A 19713-nucleotide genomic window follows, 5' to 3' on the forward strand; every position below is an offset into this window, starting at 1 on the left:
CAGGACTCGAACTATCGACCTTGCTGTGAGGCAACAGTGCTAACCACTGAGCCATTGTGTCGCCCTTAAGTCTTAAATTTCAAATAAAAAATTTTAGGCCCTAAAAAGTCTTAAATTCACTGAAAGAATGTCTTGTAGGTCTTAACTCATTTTAAATGGGTCTTAGTTTTCCCATGTCCATTTAAATTTATCTGTATTTACTTTATTACACTTTTTAAATCTTCTCCTTTTAGATTTCTAAAACTTCTAGATTTTGTCAAAGGAAATCTGTTGAACAAATGCCTATTTTAACACATTATATAAGGTTTGTCTTAGAAATGCCTTTTTTGTGATAGGTCAAGTAAAAAGACTTTAAGTCGGCTGTTCCTATCAGGCTATAAGAAAAAATGCTCAACATTTAGCTGTTTATGTCTGAAATTTCATTTATAAGGGTCTTAAAAAGGCCTTAAAAAGTCTTCAATTTGACTTGATGAAACCTGAAGAATCCCTTTAATTACAAAGTGATTTATGTCGGTTTAATTCCACTTTAGGCATAACAAAACATTATTTTTCCCCAATAATAAGTCTTATGGTTTGATACGCTTTCACTACCTAACAATAAAAGGAGCTCGTCCAAAAATAAAAATGTACTCTCTATTTACCTACTCTAGTTATTTACTCACCCTCGAGTGTTTCCAAACCTTTATGAGTTTCTTCTGTTGAACACAAAAGAAGATAATTTAAAGAAAGCTGATAACCTGTAACCACTGACTTCTATAGTAGGAAAAAACGGGCAATTGGAGAATACTGTGGAAGTCAGAGCTTAAGGGTTTTCAACATTTTTCAAAATATCTTCTTTTCATGTTTAACAGAAAAAAGAAACCTGAACAGCTTTAGAACAAATGAAGGATGGGTAAATCCCTTTAACTGCTCAATGTTGGACATGTCTTTGGCTTTTTGTTTAAATTCCTGTTGATTAAACGCGATAAGTTAAGTAATTGTGTTTTTAATTTAGTGTTGTCATCACAAAAATAAATAGTTTTGCTTAAAACATTTCAATTTATTTCCTAATTATTATTTCTATCTAACGCTCAAAAAAAAAACCATTGTGCAAGATAAACCTCTACAGATGCTGATGGTATACTGTATATACATATATACACCTCTGCTACATATACACTCACCGGCCACTTTATTAGGTACATCTGTCCAACTGCTTGTTATGGCAAATTTCTTATCAGCCAATCACATGGAAGCAACTAAATGCATTTAGGCATGTAGACATGGTCAAGATGATCTACTGCAGTTCAAACTGAACATCAGAATGGGGAAGAAAGGTGAGTTAAGTGACTTTGAACGTGGCATGGTTGTTGGTGCCAGATGGGCTGGTCTGAGTATTTCAGAAACTGCTGATCTTCTGGGATTTTCATGCACAACCATCTCTAGGGTTAACAGAGAATGGTCCGAAAAAGAGAAAATATCCAGTGAGCGTCAGTTCTGTGGGTGCAAATACCATTTTGAGGTCAGAGAAGAATGGCCAGACTGGCAACAGTATCTCAAATAACCACTCGTTACAACCGAGGTATGCAGAAGAACATCTCTGAACACACAACACGTCCAATCTTGGTGGATGGGCTACAGCACCAAAAGACCACACTGGGTGTCACTCCGGTCTGGTAAGTACAGGAAACTGCGGCTGCAATTCACAAGCTCAACAAAATTGGACAATTGAAAAATGGAAAAACGTTGCCTGCTCCGATGAGTTTCTGCTGTGTAATTTGGATGGTAGGGTCAGAATTTGGCATCTACAACATGAAAGCATGGATCCATCCTGCCTTGCATCAACGGTTCAGGCTGCTGGTGGTGTAATGGTGTTGAGAAGATTTTCTTGGCCCATTAGTATCAATTGAGCATCGTGTGAACGCCACAGCCTACCTGAGTATTGTTGTTGACCATGCTCATCCCTTTATGACCACAGTATACCCATCTTGTGATGGCTACTTCCAGCAGGATAACGTGTCATGTCATAAAGCGCAAATCATCTCAGACTGGTTCGATCTTTAATATTACAATGAGTTCACTGTACTCAAATGGCCTCCACAGTCACCAGATCTCAATCCAATAGAGCACCTTTGGGATGTGGTGGAACGGGAGATTCGCATCATGGATGTGCAGCCGACAAATCTGCTATTTGCTGCTATTTATGATGCTATCATGTCAATGTGGACCAAAATCTCTGAGGAATATTTCCGGCACGTTGTTGAATGTATACCACAAAGGATTAAGGCAGTTCTGAAGGCAAAAAGGGCGTCCAACCCGATACTACTAATGTGTACCTAATAAAGTTGGCGATGAGTGTATATGCATGGGTATGTATGTATATATATATATATATATATTTTTTTTTTTTTAATTGTTTTATTTATTTATTGTTTTATTAATTTTATTTGTTTTTGTTCTCACTAGTTATATGTTCCTAAAAACTAAGCTAAATATAATAAACATGCATAATTCCTTAATCAATAACTGCATATTCGCGTTTTTATATAGGCTCCACACTAGTTGTGTCTGCTATTCGCCATTGTTTACATGCATGAATGAGGGTCAAATAAGCTTCTTTCTCCGCTCATTTGTGTTGTCGCTCATTTATGGGCGGTCTTTTTCCACGCCACGCAGTTTCTCAGTGGACAGCATTTCTCTCTCTCTCTCTCTCTCTCTCTCTCTCTCTCTCTCTCTCTCTCTCTCTCTCTCTCTCTCTCTCTCTCTCTCTCTCTCTCTGTGGGCAGAATGTCTCATGGAGGAGTTTTGGATGCGTCTGTGAACATCCACAGGTAGTTGCACAGTCTGCTTTCAGCGCTATTACTTTTGTATTTAATTCCTCGCGTGCGCTTTTGGACACGAGAGTCTTCTGCTATCTGTTTTAATTGTTGCATGCGCGTTATTGTAAACACATCGCAGACTGCGCGTTATACGGCAGCGATGCGCGTTTATAAGCCTTTGCGAATGCATTTTACGTAAGTTTTCGCTTTGTTTATTTATTTTATTCTCTTTGCTTGGGAAATCGCGCATGGATTGTGTTACAAGTTTGTGAATGTGAAGGCAACGGCGGAATACAATGGCAAGCGATTTGAAGCCTCGCTTGTGCGTAATGAAGAAAGGAGAGAACGGCTACGGGTTTCATCTGCATGGAGAGAAAGGAAAAACCGGACAGTACATACGGAAAGTGGAACGCGCGTCCCCGGCGGAGGCGTCGGGACTGCGCGCGGGTGACCGTGTGGTGGAGGTGAACGGCGAGAACGTGGAGAGAGAGACGCACCATCAGGTACATCAATACACACACCTGAGCTGCTGATCTCACATTTTCAGCCCACATTACACTGGATCATCATGCAGGATCCTATTATTATGCATTTTATTGCTTATAACAACAACGTGTGTGTTAAAACAAGTGCTTGGAGATACTTAGGTTAGGATGTATCTCCATATGGAAGCAGAAGGAGCTTTTTTGCCACTGCCAGGTAAGATTTTACACACGAGGAATTTATTTTTGTGACAAGAGTGTAACAAAATGGCAGTGACAAGACAAAAACACTGATAATAAAGGAATTAAATAAGTAAATAGAGAAAATAAATGTATATTACTATACTACTATTGCATAATAATGTCTGCAAAGTTATATGATGTGCAAATTGACATGTAAACTGAGTATGTTGTTAAATAAACACGTGTATATATGTCTGTAAATAGTTTTGTTTCATTCTACAGGGTGTCCACGTGGTCTTAAAATCTCTTAAATCTCAAAATCAAAAATTTAGGCCTTTAAAAGTCTTAAATTCACTGAAATATTGTGTTGTACGTCTTAAAACGTTTTAAACAGGTCTTAATTTTTCTCTGTTCATGTAAAGCTACCCAATTGGACCAACATCCTTCAATTATTAACGTTCCATCTCAATAAAATTTTAACAAAAATTATTTAAAAGGCACCTTTAAACCCCCTTTTTAAACACCTTTTACCCCTTTTTCAAGATTTAAGATAAGTCTTTGGTGTCTCCAGAATGTGTCTGTAAAGTTTCAGCTCATAACACCCATCAGATTATTTATTATACCTTTCAGTATATTGGAATTGTCTGCTCTGAACACACTGTAGCTGTTTTTGTGGCCTGTGCCTTTAATGCTGGTTCTCCCCGCCCACTGTTTACACGTGCCTGTCAGAGTGTGTCCTCATCTCCTGCTGCTTCAGATAAACAGCACAGTGACAGACATGAAGCGGATCTCATGAAACGTTTGTGAGAAATACTACAGTAAGAACTTTCCCAATGATTATTTGATGTATTCGTTGTGGAGTTTATTTAAGGCTTTGTGCAGCGATGAGTCACGCACAATGTCGTTACAAAGTTCACACGCGCACGCGTTTAACTTGACGTTTTTGCACGCAAATGTGACAGGATATACGTTAATCTCCACTGCTGTATGGATATCTGTTATGTTAATGTACAAAATAAACCTGATTTAATGTCCACAAACCAGGACTGAAACGTCTTCTTTTATAATTGTACTACTATGCGTCTGTGGTGATGAATTACAGCAATTTTTATTATTATTATTATTTTTTTAGTTTTTTATTTTATTTTATTTTTTTTACCATCTTTAACCTATTTTATTACAAGCATGCACTGTTTTGTTAACGCTTTAAACTTGTGAAACTCATTTTTTTTGTAAGTAGAAATCTGGATTTATTTGTCCAGTTGTCTATAAACGTGCTCCTATTAAAGGGATAGTTCACTCAAAAATCGTTTCTCACGCTCTTCTTGCTTCCAAATCTGCTACTTTCTTTATATTTTGATATTTTAGAATCTCTAGAATGTTGTAAACCGCCAGCCATTGACCTTCATTGTGAAACTCATTCTTGATCATATTTGATGATGACTGATGATCACAGAGAGCTGAACAGATCTCTTAATCCCAGTTGCTTTGCGCACGTCCTGTCTTGTTGATATGATTATATGCTTTACTATGGAGACATGTTAAAATCAATCAATTCGGTGAGCGGGAAAACTGCACTCCTACGTCACGTTGAGGTGGGCCTCAAAATGGGAGGGATTTGGATCCTATTTTAAGGTCAGGAAATTAAAAAAAGAGACTTATTGTCTTTATATCATCCCAATATGACTGTGGACACACTATACCTACACACAGCTCTGTCCCAACAGCTTACAAAAGATGATTTTCATCATAGCTGCCCTTTAATACCTCTTATTTATTAACTCTATTTACCAACTCTTTTATATTTCTATTTATGAACACATGTTTAATTATCTTCCTCACAATATCTTTTGTTTTTATTGTTATTTTAATGTTTTAACTGGGCCATTAGAAAAAAATCCTTAGCGTTTAACCTTGTGTAAGTCTCCAAAAGGTCTTAAAGTCTTAAATTTGACTTGATGAAACCTGCAGAGTCCCTTTTCTATATAATATCTGTTTAATATACTACATAAGTTATCTGTTATTAGTTATTTATTTAGCAAACATAGTTATTGGACTAGTTAATCCATTAAATTGATGTCAATTGTGACAGAAACGACATTTATAATGTTGCAAAGCTTTAACTATTTAAATTAAATATTGTCATGTTGAAAATAATGTTTCCATTAACTGTCCACAACTGTTTCATTTATAATAATCATTTATTGAGCAGCAAATTACCATATTAGAGTGATTTTTGGAGTAATGATGCTAAATACAGCTCTGTTCCTCGTGAATATTCATTGCAGTTATATTAGAAATATTTTAAAGCTAATAAAAACCAAAAAGGGGCATCACGGTGGCTCAGTGGTTACAGCAAGAAGGTCGCTGGTTCGAGTCTTGGCTGGGTCAGTTGGCATTTCTGTGTGGAATTTGCATATTCTCCCATGTTTGCGTGAATTAGGTAAACAAAATGAGTCATAGCGTATTATTGTGTATGGGTGTTTCCTAATACTGGGCTGCAACTGGAAGGGCATCCGCTGCATGAAAACATGCTTCAATAGTTGGTGGTTCATTCCGCTCTGGTGACCACTGATCCTTGTCCACCTGTCAGGTTTTGGATTATATGGGGCATAAGAACAGGATGTGTGTTTCAATAAATCTCAGTTTTTTTGACCAAACTTTTTTATTATTGTTCATTTATTTGTTTGCTGGAAATTAGAAATGAATTTCGAAAAAGTTTTGAAACAAATCTGTGTGCTTAACAACTAAATTATATAGGCTAATGGATGTCTTCAGTGGAGTGAGTTTCCACTGTTTCAATACTCCACGAAAGTAAAGGAATAAAGAGAAAGTAAAGAGGCCAAATGGAGGAGGCTCGTTCTTTATTCTCGCTGCAGATGGTCTGTTCAACTGTTTTCTTGCTAGTGAAGTGTTCAGTTTTTCCACTTACAAAGTCCGGCATGTAAATAGCAAATGCGCTGTGGCACGACACAATTGACTCTTAAAGGCAATGGGAGATGAGACTCTGATTGGGTTAATGCACGTTATGCTCAAAACACACCCAGAACTCCTTAAGAGAAGAAGCTCAACCCTGTTAGACCATGCACCAGGGCACAAATCGTATTTTTTCATCATTAAAATAGCAAAAGTGGATTTGGACATGCCCTTAATGCTTTTGAGCCATGTACTTTAGACTTTGTGTCTAGTTCATTAAAATAAAGCCCAATGAACTGTAAATGTAGACCAAATTATTCAGCAATGTTACTGTTTTAGTTTGGGAAGGTCATTTTTGAGAAAGTGTCTCTGACGGTGGGGAAAAGGACACCAATATAGTCTCAGAAAACTTTTTACACAAATCTTATTTTGCCTGCTATCTTAATTAAATTTGAAATATACTCATGATATCTAACTCAAGAGACACTTGGCTTTCAAGTCATATTTTTTCTAGGTTATTACATTAATGTTTTCCTGTGTTTGTATGTGGAAAAACAAATATTGAACACTGTACAATTTTCCTTATAACTTTATAATGTATAACCTTTTATATTTTTAGCATGAAACTTTCTAGATGGCCCATAGTAAAGCTCAGTGTCTTCTTTCCAATGATACCTAATTTTTGTTTGTAGTTACGGGGGTCAAGAACTGTTACTGTTTAAAGTTATGTAGTTGTAAATCCCGGGCAACGCAGTGGCGCAGTAGGTAGTGCTGTCGCCTCACAGCAAGAAAGTCGCTGGTTCGAGCCTCGGCTGGGTCAGTTGGCGTTTCTGTGTGGAGTTTGCATGTTCTCCCTGCGTTCGTGTGGGTTTCCTCTGGGTGCTCCAGTTTCCCCCACAGTCCAAAGACATGTGGTACAGGTGAATTGGGTAGGCTAAATTGTCCGTAGTGTATGAGTGTGAATGAGTGTGTGTGGATGTTTCCCAGAGATGGGTTGCAGCTGGAAGGGCATCCGCTGCGTAAAACAAATTGTTGGCGGTTCATTCCACTGTTGCGACCCCAGATTAATAAAGGGACTAAGCCGACAAGAAAATGAAGGTATGAACGAGTTGTAAATCCCCAGACCTGGCCAACAGGTTAAAAGTCTCTCATGTTGCATCTTGTGAATACACTCAAAAATGACGTTTGCTATTTGTTCAAACTACTTGCTTTTTAATGACAACTTAATTGGTTCATGTTCGATCCACTTAAGTTAACTTAATTCCTTCATGTTGTCCCAAACAAAAATTGGAGCATTTTTACAGTGTACCAGATTTTGCCCCAGATTTAGATCCCTAAAAAGCTTATATTGTATAGAGCTGACTGTATTTTGTCCACTTCATCATTCCCACAGTGATATCTGTTATTCTCAGTGTGTAAAAGCAGTCATGATAATATGTCAGTGTGTCCACATTTCTGACTAATAGCGTGTATATATTTCACAGGCTGTGTAAACACCAGAGAGTGTCTATGAAACATTTGACATCCGTTTATTTGACTCAAGAAGCTTTTGGCACCGGAAGCAACTTTGAATGGGAAATAAAGAGCCCTGCTTTTCTTAAACCTGTGGGGAAACATTGACTTAAGTGCGAATCGTTCTTGTGAAGGGACAATCAAATGCAACACGTTTCTTTAGTTGTACTAACACTAATAGAGTATTGAAGACTCCATTAGGCAATATGGTAGATCTGATGTTTTAGTTTTGAAATGAGAATCAAATAACACTGGATGTAAGCGATTGTGGCTCATCATGTAGTTTCTTTTTATTTATTTTAACACATTTAACATTGATATGCTAAAAACATAAGCGCATAATACATTCATTTTATTTTCGGCTTAGTCTCTTTAGTAATCTAGGGTCGCCACAGTGGAATGAACTGCCAACTTATCCAGCATATATTTAACACAGCGGATGCTCTTCCAGATGCAACCCAACACTGGGAAACACCCATACACACATAAACTACGGCCAATTTAGCTTATTCAATTTATCTATAGCGCATGTCCAGGTGGAAACCCACGCCAATATGTGGAGAACATGCAAACTCCACACAGAAATGCTATCTGACCCAGCCGGGACTCGAACCAGCGACCTTTTTGCAGTGAGGCAATCGTCCTACATACTGCGCCACCGTGACGCCCCAAAATGCAGTTTAGATAATTATTAATACAGAGTTTACACGGGATAAAAATAAGGATTGCATCTATAGATCGGTCACCAATATTTATCGGCCGATTTAGGGAAAGCTTATGGTGTGGTATGGTTATTTTGAGCTAAAAATGTGACATACCGTCTGTTTTTGTTACATTTGTTAAAATAATAAGCTCTATTAAGTGTCGATTTATAGATACTGTTGTTAAAAGAAATATTGAATAGCAAATCCAACTTATCCCTAATATGTTTTACACAGCGAATGCCCTTCCATCTGCAACCCAGTACTTGGAAACCTCTATACACACTCATTCACACACATACACTACGGCCAATTTAGCTTATTCAATTCACCTATAGCGCATGTCTTTGGACTGGGGGAAACCGGAACACCCGGAGGAAACCAATACAAACATGACTCGAACCAGCGACCTTCTTGCTGTGAGGCTCAGTGCTAACCATTGAGCCACCGTGTCCTCCCCTGAAGATTGTCATATCGTATTTTTTTTTTTTATCTTGTGGCTTTTATCATAACGAAGTTGAATGATGAATGGATCCAATTAATGTTCAGTAAAACTAGTTTAAGCTGGCTAGTACTGTATGCAATTGACCAGTGTCAGTATCAAAATCAGCTAAATGTTTTTGTTAGTATCGGTATTGGACAAAAAAATACCAGTACAGAAATATTTGTGTCACACTCAAGAGCAGAAAAAAGTACATTGATTACTCCTCATATCCCCCTAGGATAATAACAAAACAATAATAAAAAGTGAACACAATTTCACATGAGATCTAATGCTCTTCTTAGTTCTAGCAGGCATAATAAAATCATTCACCCAATAATTAATGTTTAATGATGGCTTGGAGAATAGTCAATGCTATCTTTTATTAATTAATTTATTTGCTAGAATTAGACCGATATTAATCAATTTTACATGATGTGGTGCAAGATCCCTTTCCTGAAAACAATCTCTCAAAATAAAGGAGACATTCATATTTATTTTCATGTGACTCCTGGCACAGTTTATTTATAGTAAAGACTACAGAAAATGCTGTTTTTGAAAATACCAAACAAGTTCATAATATAGTTGATTAAAAGTGTCGTTCAGACAGAGGTTTAGCAGCCTTTGACTACATTTGTTCTCTTTAAACGAGAAAAACTCAGCTAATATGATGCTTAGATTTACATTAGACAAATACTGTTTTTTAAATGTATTCTTATCTTTATTTATTTATTTATTCATTATTCTGTCATTTGTTTTCAGTATAAAATTATTACTTATTACTTATAACTAGTAGTGTTGTGAAATGAATGAAGGGATAATAATTGTGATAACCGTGAAACTGTGATTATTCCTCGGACTATAATCGTACAACCAAAAAACTATAATCATTGCATCCCTATATTACACTTTAGTATGGTTCAAAAACGCTGAAGTTTATTTCTAAACTATTTTTGAGAGGATCATGTGCTTATGATTGCTTGCAGCCGGTTCTGCATTATTTAATTTATGATTCACCAATCAGACGATTCCTAAGTCACTATAAATACCCTGAGTTCCATATCACAGCCATCTTCATTTTGAAGAATCCCGCCTTCCACCCCTACTCCTCCTTTCCTAGATGGGTGGCTTGGTGGTCCAGTGGTTAGCACTGTTTCCTCACAGCAAGAATGTCACTGGTTCTAGTTCTTACCAAGCCATCCAACGTTTCTGTGCGGAGTTTTCACGTTCTCCCTGTGCTCATGTCGGTTTCCCTCAGGTTCCCCGGTTTCCTCCCACCGTCCAAAAACATGGAACTTAAGTTAATTGACTAATCCAGATCGGCACCATAGACATGCTCCTAGTAAGTAGTTATCTCTTAAGAGCAATCACTATCTGTTCATTAGCTACTAAAGCAGGGGAGTTCTCATTCTACCTGAGCTCAAACTCCCCTCTCGCCTTGCAAACGGGAGGGAGCCCAGGGCTCGAGGATCTTATGAGCTCAAGGCTCTCTCTTGGTATAGCTGATGATTGATTATAAAGCTTGTTTGGCATGCTAAGTGTAAACTCTTGAAACTATTAATCACTATAGTATTTCTTAATGTGGGTAACCATAAGCAGTATTTCTATATGTGTGTTTCTCTTGTGTTCAGGTGGTGCAGCGGATTAAAGCTGTGGAACATGAGACCAGATTGCTGGTGGTTGACAGAGAGACTGATGAGTATTTCCGCAGTCTTCGTCTCACCTGCACTGAGGAAATGGCCATCCGGACGAGCCCCACAGCCACGACCCCTTCACCCTCACCCTCCACCAGTAAACAGGGCAATGGATCAGTGTCCAAACGGAGCGAGATCTCCAAACCCATCAGGAAACCTCCGTCACGAGCTCTCAAGAAGGTGCGGAATCCTTTACATACACTCTTAGAAAGATTTTGCAGGTTCTATTTTGGAATCCGTAGTTCTGTGAAGAACTCTTCCATTTTGCAAATCTCTCATTCCATTTCCATTCTTTGGAGTTTTAAAAATGTTCTTTATAGACCATTTCAGTGTAGTCATGTCATTGGCCCATGAACATTTCCTGCTTGTTATTAAACTGTTTCATAACTGTTATAAGAGGCAAATCAAGCATAACTTAATGTTAAAACAGCTATCATAACATTATTTATCAATATGTGGCTCTTTTTGGATTCTCGGAAGCTATAGAAATTAAAACAGGAAATACGTTGGACCATTGTTTTTGTTTACATCCCTCAAAATGGTCTGTACAATGTATTTTTCAGTGAAAGTTCTTTGGAACTATGTCTTTTTTTAATTATTTATTTTTTATGAGTATTTAACAAGACCATACACAGTACACTGTAAAAAATCAGTAAATTAGCAGTTTTCCGTATTTTGTGATTAATATTTTTATTTTTCCCCATTTATGATGCTTTTGAAATGCATTATGTTGATCTTTCTTCCAGGAACGTTTAACATTGAAAACTTCAAAAAAGTAACTTTTATCAACATTTTAAATAAAATTATATATTCACTGGGTTGTTGTTGTTGTATATAACGCTACAAAAACCTTGTAAATAACCTGCCAGTGCATTTTTGTTATTTGACTCATTTTTCATTACATTATTTTATATACATTATATTATTTCAGACTACAAAAATGTTAATAAAAGTCACTTTGTTAAACTGTAGTTAAATTTTCAACATCAAAGGTCAACATGGCAGAGATCAACATCCCATAATGCAATTCACAACCGTAAATAAACGAAAAACACTTGTGAAACACAAAATGCGGAAACTGTAAATTAATATATTATTTACAGTATAGCAAATAATACAGAATGAAAAAACAGACTGTCTTTAATGTTCTTTTTCCCCCATTATCCACTCAAAATAAAATACAATTATAAACACACTTATTCTCTGAAAACATAAATTAAATTAATAAATTAGGTTATTAAATACAAGAGTAAATAAGAGTAAAAATAAACTCTTTAAAGAAGTCAATATTCCCTCTTTCCAGTAGTTAACTGTGTATTAGAGCTGATATCAGGGTAAGCCTCTGAAATAGTCTAAAACAGGGTTCCAGGTCTTGTAAATAGATTTGAGAGATCCTGCAACTAAGCATCTTAACTTAAGTTTTATGCAGCTCAATATTTCTTGGATCCGCATGTCATGTGATGAAGGAATGACCTGATTCCATTTGAGAAGAATGGCCTGTATAGCTAAAAGAGTAGAAAAAGTGATAACCTGGCGGATTTAGGCATGATCAAATATGGGTGATTGCCTAGGGTGGCATCTTGCGGCATGGAGACCCATGCACCCCCGGCTCTTCAATATTGTCCGCGACACTCAACACGCCCACCCCCACCGCAGCTCTAAACTTTCGTCCGCATGTCATTATGTGAGGGCGACATGAACACTGTGAGAGTGGCACGATCGTTGTTTGCCTAGACCACCAGTTAATCTTGCGATTGTCCTGACCTGGTGAGATGCAACAGTTAAGTCAATGCTCTTGTCATTTTTATGCACATGCGGGTTAGGGTTGGAGTTAGGACATACATTTTGAACACTAATGCGCTCCACTGGGTAGGATAAACTTTTTAGAAAAATACGCAAGTAATTTATTTCATAAGTTGGCACGGTGGCTCAGGGGTTAGAACTTTCACCTCACAGCAAGAAGTTCGCTGGTTTGAGTCCCTGCTGGACAAGTTGGCATAACTGTGTGGAGTTATCATGTTCTTCCAGTGTTCGTGTGGGTTTCCTCCGGGTGCTCCGGTTTCCCCCACAGTCCAAAGACATGCGCTATAGGTCAATTGGGTAAACACAATTGGCCTGAAGATGTGTGTGCGTGTGTGTGAATGTCAGAGAGTATGGGTGTTTCCCACTACTGAGTTGCAACTCGAAGGCCATTCGCTGTGTTAAACATATGCTGGAATAATTACTGGTTCATTCTGCTGTGGTGACCCCTGATAAATAAGGGACTAAGCCAAAGGAAAATGAATGAATGAATTCATTCTATAAGAAAACAGGCCCACAGTGGCTTCTTTTACTTTAGAAAATTTGTATGTTTATTTTGTGCCAATTTAACAGGAAATTACCGTTTTGTTCACTTTGAGTCATTGGATGTAAACAGTATTAAATTCGCAAATGTTTTACTTGATGTTCCAGTTTGGGCACAAGTTTAATTCACATCTTTGGTTGGAAACATAGCCAATGTTATGTAAACACGCTTTTGGAACATCATTAAAGGGGTCTGTTTTGCCTTTCTCTGATATTAGCTTTCAAGTAGTGTGTAATGTAGCTGTTTTTCTATATGAAGAAGCGATTCTGAACTGCTGAAATGAGTCATCAGCAATAGACTTATGTAGGTTTTTATAGTTTTGCATAAAGCCAGTCTTCATATAGTTGGTGAATGTCCCTCAAACTCTGCAGTTGTAGATGATGTCTGGAAGAGTTTGGTTTGTCTTGTTGAGATGGATGCTGTTTTGTGTGCTTACATCAATTCTAAAGGATGAGAATTTGGTTTGGTTGATTCTGTAAAACAAACACCATCATTACTGTTTGTAAAACTGTGTTTACTTGTGCCAAAAAATAAGTCCTTTAAAGGGCCATGAACCCCCCCCCCCCCTGTTTCAGCAGGGTTTCTTCACACCTCTAGTTTGAAAAAAGGCAGCAAAGTGGGTGAGTCCAGCTATGTTTAGGTGGGAGTGTCGAGTGGTGAAAGAGGGAAGGGTTTGCATGAAAAGGGGAGTTTCAGTATGTGCACTACAGCTGATTTTCACACCGGCAACACAAACACAGATGCACTAGAGATAGATGTATGCTGCGTCCCAATTCACATACTATCCGTCCTAAATAGTATTTGAAAGTAGAATTAGTTGGTCCCAAATCAAAGTATGTTGAAAAGAGTATGCCAAAGGTTCCCGTATGGTTTACTATTTCCAGTAAAAACTCGAAGTATAGAAGCGTCCATACTTGCTGATATTGCCCACAGCGAATCACTGGTACAACCCTTCCTACTCCCCAAGAACTGTACTTATCCAGAGCGAGCAGAAGAGCTGCCAAAATCACTCTGGACCCCTCACACCCAGCACACTGCCTCTTTGAACTGTTACCTTCTGGTTTCTTCCCTCAGGCAATCCATCTCATGAACACTTGATGATAATAATTGCGGAGCCAACATCACTACTTGCTATACACTTTTATACACATATACACTTATTTAACAACACACTTTACATGCCAATTTGCACATAACAGCTGCACATATAACGTTGTATATAGTAATAAACATGTACATACACTTGTCAATCTGTATATTTGCACTCACTACTTCTATTTTTTTTTAAATATATTTATGATCTGTTTTTTGTCCTGTCTCTGTTATCCTGTTGCACTGTAGAAGCTCTGTCACCAAAACAAATTCCTCGTATGTGTGAACATACCTGGCAATAAAGCTCTTTCTGATTTTGAACACATTGCGCGTAGGACGTGAATTCGATTTAGAATTACAAACGCGGGTGAAAAGTGTAAACAAACTACGAACATGATGGATGCGCGAGACCAACCGTCAAGTAGAGATGCTTCGGTAAAGATGTTTGTATGACTATTAATTAATATCTAGCCCACTGGAACATGTTTTAATCGCATTTTCTGTGTTAATATTTCATCTGCAACAACAATACTGAACTTATATAAAGACGTATTTGGACATTAACGTCTGAATGCAGAATTATCCAAATACCTGAGGAGATTTCTCTGCATGAAAGACTCGTGAATGGGAGATTAACCTGCTGCTTGTCCAATAAGGTAGGGAATTAAATATGAAAGAAATCTGGATGATGTGTGGTTGATTGACAGGGCTCGTAACTAAGCAACACAACGATCTGTTAACGAGGAAGTAGTCTGTCCCAAAAGCTTGCATACTCTTCTGTTACACACTCAAAAGTGTGTACTTTTCCTTTACAAAAAAAGTACATACTTTTAGGGTGTAGTATAAGTATGCGAATTGGGACGCAGCAAGTGATTTACAGAGCAGCATTTACAGCAAATCTGAGAGCTGTGTGGAAGTGGAGGATTTTCAGTCCATAATATTGTAGATATATTAATGTACAATAAAATTAGTAACTAAATTATTTTGACTAAGATATTTCTTTAAAAACTGAAAGAGTACTGTTGAAGATACTAACTAACTTTGCCATGTGAATAAACATTCAACGAACACTGATCACACACTTACCAAATCTCAATAGAGGCGGGACAATCAACACCAACTGGAACCGCGTCTTTTTTTAAAAGGAGACTAACGGCTAATCCGTATTTCACCATTTCCAGATGCGAAAAGCTCTTAGGTAAAAAATGTACCTTACAAACAGTGTTGTCGCATGTTAGCAGACCACTGTAATCCACATATCTGGATCTACATGCAAGCGGTGCTCTCATCGCGGGAAAATGGAAACAAAACCTTAATTGTGGCACATTTATAAACACAACACTGACAACCCATGTCTCCAAACAATTCTCCTACTACTTGTTTGAATTACAATTGGCAACACAACGTGGCGTCTCTGTAAACAATGTAACAGGTAAAAGGAGTCTTCGAAGCTATATCATGCATATTAATGAAGTTGCATCTTGTCCACAATAGAGCGCGCTGATTGGTTCTAACCAAGTCTTTCTCATGAATTAATGAACAGATGTGCTGGAAACTCAATGACGTCACTTTGTATACACTGGGTACAGACAGCCACGCTGGAATTTACACAGTGATCTCATCGCTGTGACGTAGCTTCAAAATTTCCTTTTTTTAACCAGAAGGACGAATTTGCTCAAAACTGTGTAAAAGCAACCATTTTTTCTCTTGTTAGCTAAATATATGTGTCCTAATGGTGTTTTAGCAAAGTGGGACACATATATGACTGTCAACATCTGTGTGTTTTGGTGTTTCATGACCATATAAAGGAATAGATCACCCAAAAATTTTAATTCTGTTATCATTTACGCATCCTCCAACTTGTCCTAAACCTGTTTGAGTTTCTTTACTGAAGACTATTGGAAAAATACAGCCATTGACCTCCGTTATATTTTTTCAAAGTATCATCCCATGAATATTAATGGCTGCTTTTTCCCTTCATTCTCCAGTTTGAAAACATCTACTACTGACTTCTATAGTTTCTATAGTATAGTTTTTTTTCCTAGAGTTCATGTGTCCTCTGAATACAGGTTTCAAAAAATGTATGGCTGAGTTTTTATTATACAATATTTATTCTGATGATTTTAAATCTTGCACCTAACAAATATCCTTATTTAGAAAAAAAACTAAAACTAATAAAAACCAAACGAAAACAAAGCAATTTCAAAATATAGAAACTAATAAAAACTAGTAAATCTGCCTCTAAAAACTAATTAAAACTAAATGAATTTGAAAACAAAAAGTCAAAACGAAATAGAAACTAAAGCTAATGAAAAATCCAAAGCTATTATAACCTTGACCTGGATCTGCTGCATGAACGGACACTGTGCTGCATTTTCAATAAAAGAGATTTGGAAGCTTACTGAATCCTAAATTTAATACAGAATTATTGTTTTTCTGTTGTTTAAAGAGAGGGTTGAGTTTATTTTGTAAAATAAACTAATTGGTTTCCTGATTAAAATTTTTTATTTTTAATTATCGTTTAGTTTGTATTTTTGCATCACAAAAAGCTCTTCAGCTCTCTAGCTGAATTTATCAAAACACTTCTGCCTGTTCAAAATAAACAGTAAGGCATGTGCTGGAGATTTATTATTGTTCCTGTTGTATTGTACGGTACCAAACTGTGACCCCAGATAAACACCGACCCATTACTCCAGTGTATAAGTGGCCCCCTGTATCTCATGTGGTTGATATTTGGCCCTCAAGGCCACCAAAGTTAAGAACCTCTGCTTTAACCTATTGTTGGTACTCCTCCTTTTCTTAAAAAAAGAGAGGTCAAACATCCGTAGTGACATCATCCGAGACGGTTCATTACGATGTCATCAGTTTATTAGAGAAAGTATGTTTGTACTAATAGGACATGCTGCCATAATTCTGAATGAATGGGTTAATTGGTTGAGTTCAAAACAATAATGAGTTCAGTGACTTTCTTTGTAACTCTGATTTTATCTTGTTGGCTCTGTCATGGTTGGTCGGTGTCCAAGATGTGACTGTAATTGTTTTTCAGTAAGCGTGCTGCTCTCCGTGAGCTTCTCCAGTACACTGACCGCATTTCTCATTGGCCTATTCATTCAGGAAAATGGATTTTGGCTTTGCAAAAGGATAAATGATTCTATCCAGGAATTACTTCAGTGATTATCCCACTTCTGCTCTCCAAAACTTATCCCTGATGCTTCATGTTGTCTTATATAGATTTCTAGGGTAGTGGTTCTCATCTCCAGCCCCGAAGCCCCACAGCTCTGCACTTTTTGTATGTTTTCCTTATTTAAGACCTGATTCAGACCGCTGGCTTTTTAAGTCCAGCTCATGCTGTGCGATTTTTCACAATCCTACATGATTGTAGCTTGTCGGACTGCACGGACATGACTCCCATGTCACACTGTAAGATCTCAGTGGTAATAATGTCGACAATGAAGACGCAGACAAACACTGACATGCAAGACATTACGTTTAGATTTAGTCATTTAGCAGATGCTTTTGTCCAATAGACTTAACGTTGAGGAGGCATTCAGTGATTCAACAAGAAGAGGCAATACACACAAGAAGAGCTAATTATACAGAGGAACTGATAGAGTAAAGAGAGGGTGTTTTTTTATACAGAGAAGTGTTTCTACAGGTGGTTTGTCAAGCCCACTCACCTGTGTGAGGCACACTTTACAAATGTGCAATATATTTTTTATTATTATAGATATAGAGTGATTTTAAGAAAGTGTTGCAAAACTGGTGCAAGTGTCAGGTAAAGTGGCAAAGAGATGAAAGAGTGTGTTTTCAACGGGTGGTTTGCCAAGCCCACTTACCTGTGAGAGGCACACTTAGAATTGCATAATGTTTTGAGGTTGTCACGTGGTGTGGTGGAGAGGAGAGGGATAAGGGGGTCCTGGTTTTGTTCACAAGGGTTTAAGAGATTTTGGAAGAGATTGGTTTTTAGCTGCCGTTTGAATGATACCAATGAATCAGCAGTCCGTGTGGCAATGGGAAGACCAAACTCACCTGGAGTTGGATGTCAGTCATCCGTGACACTTTAATTATCCAGCATTCTCAAATGATACCTCATGGCAAACATAAACAAACAGTAGCGGTAATTTTGCTCACAGCGTGCCTCAATGATAAAGCCAGAAAAAACTGTTTTGACATTTCCTTGTGCTGGTTTGGAGTTGTTGCGCCGATTGCACCATCAGATTTGGTGCACCTATTGGTTCTTGATTTGACATCTGTCGTAGGTGATGTCTCACTGCTGGAAAGTTTGTGAAATCAACTGACGCTGCCAGAACTTCATCAGAGGGAAAATCTGGTTGCAATACACGTATTTCACGCGGCCGCCATTTTAAAGAACCAAAGCAAGGCTACGGTAGGAAGCAACCCGGAAGTATAGGACCAACACTGTAAACATTGCAGTAACATGCTGTGGAATATAAACCTCCAGCTGTTGCCGAGATTTCAAAATGCAGAAATGGTGTAAACATCACTTTAATATCATTGAGTTAAGTTTAATTTAAACAATTAAAAGCATATTAGTTATCAAACAAAATCTCTTGAAGAGTAATATGCTCAAGTGTCCTCCTAAGCTTCAGTTCATGGCAGCAGGTAAACACCGTGGGGACACTTCCCTGCTTCAGTCTACTGTATGTAGCCCAGTGAGCAATAAAACACTGCAGTCCTCTGTAGTACATCCTCGTGTTGTCTGTAATAGTGATGTCCCGGTACTGAAGTTTTAAAACCATCTATTTCCCGCTAAGTTAACATTGAAGCGCCGCTGAGTGCGGATGACTCAACTGATCTTCACGGCTGCTTCGCGCTCCAGTCTCCGTGTATCTGTGTTTGCACTCAGTTTACCGCCCTTCACCCAGTACAAACACAGATGTGGTTTAATAATCACTACTGAGAGTCCAAACACTGAAGAGCAAATCCAACGATGCACAGCTCTACCGATCTCAAACCATGCAAGCTAGTGGCGACAGCGGAGAGGGAAAAAAAAACTTCACCATTTGGCGAAAGTGAAGAAAAAAACCTTGAGAGAAACCAGACTCAGTTGGGCACGACCATTTCAATTTCTCCTCTGGCCAAACGTCTTGTGCAAAGCTGCAGTCTCAGTGGCGAAGGCTGGATGAGGCAAGGCAAAGAAATAATAACTTTAATAAATAAAATATGTTTGTAAGAATGTGATGAGCCAGTGATTCCCTTCCCTGCCAGAGACTGCTCTATGGTTTTAAAACCCTTTTCAAACTGTATGGTTTAGACGTAAATGTAGTGTAGTTTACTTGTGGATGTCTGATGACTAGCGTGCTTCCGCTGAGCCAGCTGTGGTAGCTTGGCAACAGAGCCGTGACGTCAACACGCAGAATCTGTCGGCACAGTTCAGCGCGGTTGTCTAACTGTGCCAAGAATTCTGGGCCGAGAACAGTTTGTAATCGCGCTGCGCCGTTCCAGGCTCAGTGGAGAAACAACCATAACCGTACCGTAGTGTTCTTAGA

At 38.0% G+C, this 19713-nt stretch overlaps 1 protein-coding gene across 1 annotated transcript in view; it reads left to right on the plus strand.

Annotated features, from left to right (window-relative positions):
• Positions 1 to 2763: 2763 nt before the first annotated feature.
• The window catches only part of LOC130220878 (Na(+)/H(+) exchange regulatory cofactor NHE-RF2), a 74012-nt gene continuing 57062 nt past the window's right edge, over positions 2764 to 19713 (plus strand). Inside the window, 2 exon segments of the mRNA XM_056453138.1 lie at positions 2764 to 3301; positions 10705 to 10947. Of these exon segments, the coding sequence (XP_056309113.1) occupies positions 3095 to 3301; positions 10705 to 10947 (450 nt within the window). The 5' untranslated portion in view covers positions 2764 to 3094.

This window comes from Danio aesculapii, chromosome 3 (genome assembly GCF_903798145.1).
Source record: "Danio aesculapii chromosome 3, fDanAes4.1, whole genome shotgun sequence".
NCBI classification, from domain to species: domain Eukaryota; kingdom Metazoa; phylum Chordata; class Actinopteri; order Cypriniformes; family Danionidae; genus Danio; species Danio aesculapii.